At 34.7% G+C, this 8,648-nt stretch overlaps 1 protein-coding gene across 1 annotated transcript; it reads right to left on the reverse strand.

Annotated features, from left to right (window-relative positions):
* Positions 1–74: 74 nt before the first annotated feature.
* On the reverse strand, positions 75–3,453 carry LOC106100126 (zinc finger protein 664-like). The gene is made up of 4 exons (XM_013278868.1): positions 1,881–3,453; positions 1,150–1,233; positions 903–988; positions 75–340 (listed from the first exon to the last, which is right to left on the reverse strand). The coding sequence occupies exons 1-4, from the start codon at positions 2,125–2,127 to the stop codon at positions 146–148; spliced, it is 612 nt and encodes a 203-aa protein (XP_013134322.1). The 5' UTR covers positions 2,128–3,453; the 3' UTR covers positions 75–145.
* Positions 3,454–8,648: the final 5,195 nt, after the last annotated feature.

Below are 8,648 nucleotides of genomic sequence, written 5' to 3' on the forward strand. Positions count from 1 at the left end.
AATAACTAATTTTCCTTTTCATTTATTTTAACAAAAGTTTTACGTAACGGAACGTAACGTACGGAAGACAAATAAGCGAGAAGCTATTTAAAAAGTTTTTTAAACAAATTTAAAATCAATCAAACCTATCATACTATACGTAACGTTATCTTAATGAATACCGAGGAATATTTTTCTGTAAACTAAAGCAAAATGGCCAACTCCCGCCAACGTCGAACATTTGTCCGCCATCTTGATCCAACGTTCCCACACGTTTGGCCGCGTGCGTCGCGACATGCGCGCGCAGCTCGCCCGGTGTGGGGAACGAGCGCGGACACCACGGGCATTTGTGTGGCTTGTTCTGGAAAATAAAAGATTTTATGGTGAAAAAGGCGAAAGGATTGGTTCATTTGAGGATTTTAATGTAGGTTTGAGTTAAACTATTGTAGACTTGTAGGTTTGGTAAGCATTTTTTCTTTGAGAAATAAAATTCGGTCTCTGTTTTGTCTTTGTTCTAAACGAATGTCTGAATAAAAGTAAAAATCATGTTATATAAATGATTAACATTTGCGAGATTTTTTAAGCGAAGGGGGCAAACGATCACTGTTATCAACGAGGTGTTCACATTTGCAATACCAACTTTATTACATAAGGCAAAAGATATAAAAATCTCGGATTAATTGAAAGTGATTTTCATTGCAGTGTTTTCTTTCTGGTACGGACTAAACTCTAACTGAATTGCCAACTCCTATTTCTGACTTCAAAAGTTTAATGCGCGGTTTACATTTGGACAGTACAGTTGGTAGCCCTATAATTGGACCGTCGTTTACTGGCAGAGTGTAAACGCTAACTGGCGCTAAAAGTGTCGTTTGCTGTTGCAACTGGCCAAGTGTGAACCTGGCATAAAGACAGATAGAACTTACCTTAGTATGCGTCATTCGGTGGTAGTAAAGATTTGAGCTGGCTGTGAAACATTTACCGCACTCTGGGCACTTATGCGGTTTCTCACCTGAAAATATTAAGAAGAAAGTTAATAACAAATACTCATATTTATTAGTTATTTTGTTATATAATCAAAGTTAAACAGTAGTCTGTCATTCAAATAAAATCTCAACAATAAATCGAATCTAAGCTTAACAAAGCAATTTTAGGTTTCTTGTTAATATTTACCCGTGTGTATCCTCCTATGTGTGTTGAGGGAACTTGACGTGCTGAACCCTTTGCTGCACACGCTACACACGTGTGGTTTCTCACCTACAACGATAGCTTTATTAGTATTTAGTTATCTCACTAGCTGTGGTGTTTGCCGGCATTTAATTTGGTACAGTAACAAGAATTTATAAAGAAGCTTGTGAGTTACAGTACATAAAATAATTATTTCAGTGATATTGATAAAATTTTGTTACGAAATTATTTAATATAATTCTGACACACGGAATGAAGAATTTAGTAGACAATGTAGACAAATAAAATACCGTGCGGTTTTTAGAATACTTTCTGCTCCACACGGCCACAATGTGGAATAGTGTGTTCTAAGCGATATTTCCAAACAAGTATGACTTAGGGTCCTTTAAGAAACGATCGTATCATTTTCTCAAAGGCCAGTAAAGTAGTAAGGATGTACGGATGACCGAGGGCGTTGTTTACCTTGGTGTTCCCGCTACTATTTCGCCCATATCTATCTTACTAATGTTATGAATACGAAAGTCTAGATGGACGTTAGAGTTTACTTAAACGGCTGAACGGATCTCGATGTCATTTCGCTGTAGAACATAGTTGGAACGAACCCATAGGCTGATAATTAAGTCTTTTTTTTTTAATTCGCGTGGATGGAGTTGTGGTCCAAAGCTAGTAAAAAATGAATGCCTCTCGATCATAACCTAAAATGTAGGTTATCTTACCTGTATGTGTTCGCATGTGCCGTTTCAACAAGGAAGGTCTATCAAACGTCTTCAAACAGACCTGGCAGGGTAATACATTTTTCACATTAAGATTTTTCCGTGGCAGACAATCACTAACCAAGTTCGAACTTTCGTACAAATTTACTAAACGATTATTCAAACCGGTCAAAAATTTTGTATCTACGAGATTTAATTTGTTTTTGCTAGTTTTTATTGATAAATCTAAAGGTTCTGTTTGTATTTCCATTATTTTAACGTTTTACTACGACATGGTTTTGAATTTTAAATTATATTCTTGTAATTTTGTGGATTGGGTAAAGTAGATTTTCTTCCGAATTTCCATATTTAACTGAGGTTAAATCGTTACAGGTATCGTTTAAATAGTGTTGGGGGGTTGTATCCGAGGTGTTTGTGGACAATGTTTCGGGTGGCGACGCGGTTGTTGCTCGTTTGCTTTGTGGTGACATCACAATAGCTTTTTAGATCATCGACCACTAATCGACATGATTTGACATTTTTTTCGCTTGTTACACGGATTATAGAAATTGTGCGATTTGTAAAATAATCTTAGTATTAGTACTTTAAGGATTGGAAAACAGGATTTCTCTTTGTACGTAGTGGGCTGAATATGCCGAATGTAGACTTCAGAAAGATATTGGAAAGTTCTCGAATTCTGAAATTCGTGCTCAAGAGAAAATTATTTCTGAGAATGCGATTACTTCAGTATAATAAAATTTGTCACATCCATTTTTTCTAATCTCCACGTAATGTATTGAAGAAAACGTAATCGCTTATAGAGGTGACGCGGCACTTGGAGTTGTATGGGGTTGTATGGGCGGGCGCGCGCCACCGGCCGGCATTATGTATGTCACAATACAACCAATAAATTTCCGATTGAACGCATTATTATGATGTTTATTCGAGAAAAACTGTCATATCATACTTTTATTGTTGGTTGAAGGTTTGGTAATCATGTTTCAGATCTTATTCAAATTGTTGCGACATTTTCTTTTTGTAAAAGTTTAAAAGATCGTTCGTTAACAATTAAGCAAATGTTTTCTACTTAGGAAAATCTTTTTTTAATCAAATCGATAAATGTAGCGTGTCCTTATGCTTATTCGGTACTGTTAGACGACGAGGGCTAAAGACAAGTAACTTCAAAAGTATTTCTTTGACTTTGTACATGGAATGGTATTCGAAATATGCTGCTACATGAATAACGACACATAGTTTCTGTTTATTTAACTAAAAGTGCTTGTCTTTAACGTTGTGTGGCATCACGCAGTTCATTATAGTAATGTAACTTTGACGTACAATAGGTGTCCCTGATAATATTTCTGCCGCTTTTGTTGTTAAAATTTAGTATTACTTAATGCGATTGATCAGATATTAGGTGTCAAGTAAAGGATATATTAGATTCAAATGCTATCCCTAATGTATTGAAGTAATATAATAATTTAATTGAAGAAGAGGGATATGATACATTGTTCATAATACCTTAGAGCACGCGCACACCTTTGGCCAAACTATCGCACAACCGTTCCTATGAGCTTATATGCGCACACTACTCGATTTTTAGTTGTGCAACTAAACAGTTGAATTGGCTGCGAAACAATCGACAATCGCATAACAGTTGTGCTATAGTTTATAGTGTGTCTAAATAAGATAGATTAGTGTAATAAATGACGCGTATTATTAAGATCAATTTGTATGAAGGCAAATGCCGCACTTAATAGACGGGTATCGTAGTGACGAAACAAACATACATAATGAAAAATTTTGAACTATCGATATTCGGTTTAAATAATTATCAAACTTAACTAAAATTATTATTTTCTTATTCACTAACTTAGAGGACAATTCTAGTATTGATTATAGTGTAGAGAATTTAGCGATGAAAGAAATAATAGCGAAATCCAATACGATTACGTATGTCTGTAGTAGTAATAAACATTTATTTACTCTCATTATTTGTTATAGTCATTATTAATTTGAGAGAACAGTGTTTTTTTTATTTCATAAGTTATAACTAGAAACCTATCTATTCCAACTTCTATAAGAATAAAAATCGAAAATCGTTAAGATACATGACTGATTTTACACAACCCATTCCTACTAAATTTGAAATGAGTTTTCAAACTAATATAAATTATATAGACATACTTAGTCATGCGTGCTCTTAATGTGTTTAATTAAATGTTTTCATCTCCGCCAGCACTAATACGATCTTTATTTATCCAATTTTAGTCACTTGTTTTACAAAAAGTACAAATTTGTAAAGTTGGCAACATTGTGTATTTTCTTGCAACCCAGGGCTCGAAGAAAAAAGTCTTATTCAAATTGCGACGTCTTATTCAAATGTCGCGAGCAAATCCGCTCTGCTACTCAACTTGTTAAAAGCGTCTTGTTTAACTTGGAACCCCCCTTCTTACCCCCTACAAGTTTATTTAGTTCTATTGCCGACGATATAAAAGTTTTAGAACAAAGGCAGAAGGAAAGAACAATGGATGTTTTGGTATGATAATTAAGGGTCATTGTAAACACGAGGGTTTTATCGGAATCTAAAAATGTACCGTGTAGTGTTAGCTCTGCAAGACAAAGGAAAAGAAAATGTTCAAAATAAACAATTGACTGACAAACTGAGCTATCGAAAATGTTTTACAGGGGAACTTAAATGTTCATCGACTTTCCTCTAATTTCACGGTTACAAGCCGTATAGTTTGTAATATTGATTAATAAATAAGACATGTTTGTATAAAAAGATTTTAAAAGTGTATATTGTGATCTTTGATGTGTTACCTAGTTTTATTAAAACATATAAAACAAACATTCCTTGAAGTATCAGATTACAGACAAAATAAATTCTATAAAAGACAGATTTAGACAACCTTTGTACAGTTTTAAGGCATATTTATTAGTATATTAAAGGTAATTTCTATAATATTCGTCTAATTCAGACAGTTACAGAAATAAAATCGATTAATCGTATTGTTTCATTGATCGAATTAATGCGAATTTCTTTAGATAACATTTCGAACAACATATTTGTCGTCCGACATTACCAGCAAAACAAGTCGAGATCGATCGATAATTTAGATTTCGCTAAAAGCGAACGCATCTTCAACAAGAAATAAAAAGCTATCGGAATATTTGTTGAAAATTACGCGCGGCATCGACCGGCCCCGGCCGCGGCTGTTGCATAAATGCATTACGCTGAAGATAGGCGGTAGGCGCCTCGCACTATCCGCCAGTTTCAAGACAAAAGCGAAAAGCGGAATACATCTGATCGAAAACAATTTTTTTATCAATAAAAACTCAAATACTCATTTATTAATTCACTAGCTTTCGCCCGCGAATCCGTCCGCGTGAAATTAAAAACAAAAGCAAATAGCTAAAGTGTTCTTCCAGATAATCCTATACATCGATGTCAAATTTCATGGATATCAGCTGTTTAGGATACACACTTTAACAAATCCTCCATCCATCTAAACTTTCGCATTTATATTATAAGTATGATTTACTTCCATTACACTCAATGATTCTATAAATTCAATTTAGTGCGGACGAAAGCGAGTTACATTATGCAACGAAGATAGATAAATTGAATGTGATACTGTTACATAGCTATATCTAAATAGAAATGTACTTCATGTTTAATTACAATTAAGGTATTAGACAATACGATAGCAGTGATAGTTTAGAGATCATCCAATTGATTTTTGACTTTATTGAAGATTATTTTGTTTTTATTTGTTTTACGTAAATGTAGTCGCTTTCATCTATAAATTGAGCTGTGCTGGTCGTCGTAAATTTATTCTTAATAAAGCGTCGCGAGCCCGGTCGGATGTATTTTTTTGATATCTCTCGCTTTGAGGATGAACCTGGCAATAGAGGGCTCTATTCTTTGGGGATTTGAGCGATGCTGTTGAATTGCGTCTTATTGCGATTTAGGAAGCTCGTTTGAGGGTCAATTTGCGACCGATATTGAGTCCACTTGCTTTTGAAAACTGTTCTTATCTTGTCTTTAAAATCGCAGGAACCATTGTCTGAGTTAAATATGTCTTTTGCTAGATTTGATCTTTGGTAGAAATATTCGTATAGATCGCTTCACAAATCATTTATTCGTAATTATTGGACATGTATAGTACGTAATGATCGATTTATTTATTCCCTTAGAGTAATGTACCGTAAAATTAGTCTGGACTTTATATGAGGTGAAAATTGAAAAGTTAATTAAAAGAATATTGAAAATACTAGAGATGACATTTAAAATACTCCGGCTCCAAAGAACCAGACGAAATGAAACTAAATTGTATCAATGCTGGACCCAATTTAAATATTCTCATCTACTTCTTTACACTAAGGGTCGTATTAAATATTTAAATGCCAGATTTAAATATATTGCATCGTGGAACGCGGATGTACTAAGTACTCACTTAGTGCATCCAACAAAGAAAGTCCATTAGCGTAGCTGACGTCGAAATAATTCACAGTCTGAAACTTATTCTAAGTTGCAAAGTAATACCACAAACATGGAGCAGGGTGAGTGGGCGTGGCTTACGGTGTAGGCGTGGTCAACGGCTGGGCGGAGCTTAGCCCAGAAATTAGGTCGAGTGTGTCCTTATCGTTTCGATTTATTCCCGTTTTAATTAAGATATAACTTAATGGAATTGCTCGTGTTTTTGTAGAAACTAATATTATCTTTTGCATTACCTGGAATAAATGATAGCATTGGTTTTAACTCTGTAGGGCTGTTTAATTTTCTCTTATTATAAAGTAACTAGCTGTTCCCATGCGGCTTCATCCGCAGGAAATTATAAAAACTTTATTTTATAGTTTAAGTTTGTCAAATTCTCAATTGCAATAATGTGTTTCTTTAATGTTGGCAGCTTGTAGTTTATGGTCCCTTTCCCACATGGAGGTTTTTTCAATTTAATTACCTCCTAAGTTTAATAGTTGGAAAATATAAAGCCTAAAGCGTGTCGTAAGTGTAGGACATTTGATTAATAAAATAATCATTTAATAGTATGCTGTGATTGCTGACATCCTACGCCACTAAGTAGTGTGTGTTTACGCTTTATTATATTAGTATAGATTGTAAACTAACCTGCAACAATGCTAATAGTTTAGTGTCCTAAGGGATCTTCACTTTGCAATATTACAGTTTCTACTATGAATAGTAAGTAATACAAGTGTTATAATACTAGTGAGAACTAAGGCACCAACCGGGCACCGGGCACCACCGGGGCACCAACTTGAGAGAGAGTGTTATAGGGCTATCTTTGCGGTTGCGTCGCGCCTAGCATTGCACTCAGTAGACGTGAGTGCTGGCCTTTTAATGATTAGTTATAATAACGTATTACGAAACTTTAAACAATTTATTACAACTATTATTAAGTCTGAGTGTACCGAAGACTTAGAAGTCTATAAACGTAATGTATTACGTATACAAACCTATGTTTCCGCGTAAATAAAAAACCATAGTTCCGCACAGGTAAAAGCTAAGTCAATAATAAAAGGGAACATTTTTTTAATCTATCAAAGCGTATATGTTTTTAAACGAACACAGAATATATGATGTTATTTTGTTGAGACGGGGAGTTGAGGCCTCGCACGCGGTAATTCTTTCAATTTGATCATGTTTATTTAAATGGGGTTTGTTACAGTGTAGCGACGGAGACGTTTTAATATGTACCGAGACACTGTTATTATCTTGTCGGATATACTGTCTCCAATGACACACGTCATTTTTGTTAGGCATTTGAGACAATTGATTTTCAAGATAAGCATACATGATGGTAGTATAAAATACTTAATTCGTACTAGTTTAAAAAGATATTCTATATTGGTTTTGTTTAACCGACTTCAAAAAGGAGGAGTAAAATTATTTATATTTTCTATTTCTATTTCTATCTCCAACTCACTGCTTGATGGATTACTTATAAAGTATGTCTCGAAGTTTTATTATGGTACATTCTGGCAGAGTTTTCGAGCAAACGGATATTGGAATTCGCTAAAGTAGTGACGCGACCGCTGCCCATAGACATTTGCAGATGCGTGGCCTACCTTTAATCAACAGAGACGCTCAGAAAGAGTATACTGTCCCTACCTATGAGACATCACCCGCCAAATCTAATTCCCATTGTTACTTTCCATGTACCTTGCCCTTGGTGGAAAGGGAAACAGTACAAATTAAGCCTCCGGCGTCTTTGTTCATCAACAATCCTTGAATTCATACAACTAGAAGGTATCATTTACTTTTTTTAGTTTTAAATATTGTTCTTTTTTACCGCAATTAGGTGCAATGGATACAGTATCGTTATAGCGTCGCGTTATATTTTTTCCAATTTCGCGGCGGCGACGCGTCGAGAAAATCCTCTTTTGATTTATTTTTTAATTCACCGACTCATTTCAATTTATGAAAGCGAGGCTTCGGTCGCCATTTGTACCTGTCGAGAGACGAGGCTTTCTTAAGTTAGACTACTTACAGATGTATTAAGTTATTCGATGAAAATGTTGAGTTTTTTCAATTTATAAGAAGTATGTGTTGAAAATTTTCTTACAATGAAACTAATAATCATACTAATATTATAAATGCGAAAGTTTAGATGGATGGATGTTTGTTACGAGTTTGAAACCTAAACGTGTGAACGGATTTTGATGAAACTTGGTATAAATGTAGAGGATAGTCTGGAAGAACACATAGGATACTCACTTTTGTTTTTAATACCACGCGTACAGAGTCGCGGGCGAAAGCTGGTTATTAAT

Source organism: Papilio polytes, unplaced genomic scaffold (genome assembly GCF_000836215.1).
Source record: "Papilio polytes unplaced genomic scaffold, Ppol_1.0 DF824069.1, whole genome shotgun sequence".
Taxonomy (NCBI): domain Eukaryota; kingdom Metazoa; phylum Arthropoda; class Insecta; order Lepidoptera; family Papilionidae; genus Papilio; species Papilio polytes.

Excerpts from the sequence above, each read along its gene's own strand:
- LOC106100126 (XM_013278868.1), bottom strand. The coding sequence starts at position 2,127 with ATGGAAATACAAACAGAACCTTTAGATTTATCAATAAAAACTAGCAAA. Across the intron at positions 989-1,149 it reads ACATAGGAGGATACACACGG|GTGAGAAACCGCATAAGTGC; the intron begins GTAAATATTAAC and ends TAATATTTTCAG. Across the intron at positions 341-902 it reads ACCGAATGACGCATACTAAG|AACAAGCCACACAAATGCCC; the intron begins GTAAGTTCTATC and ends TTTATTTTCCAG.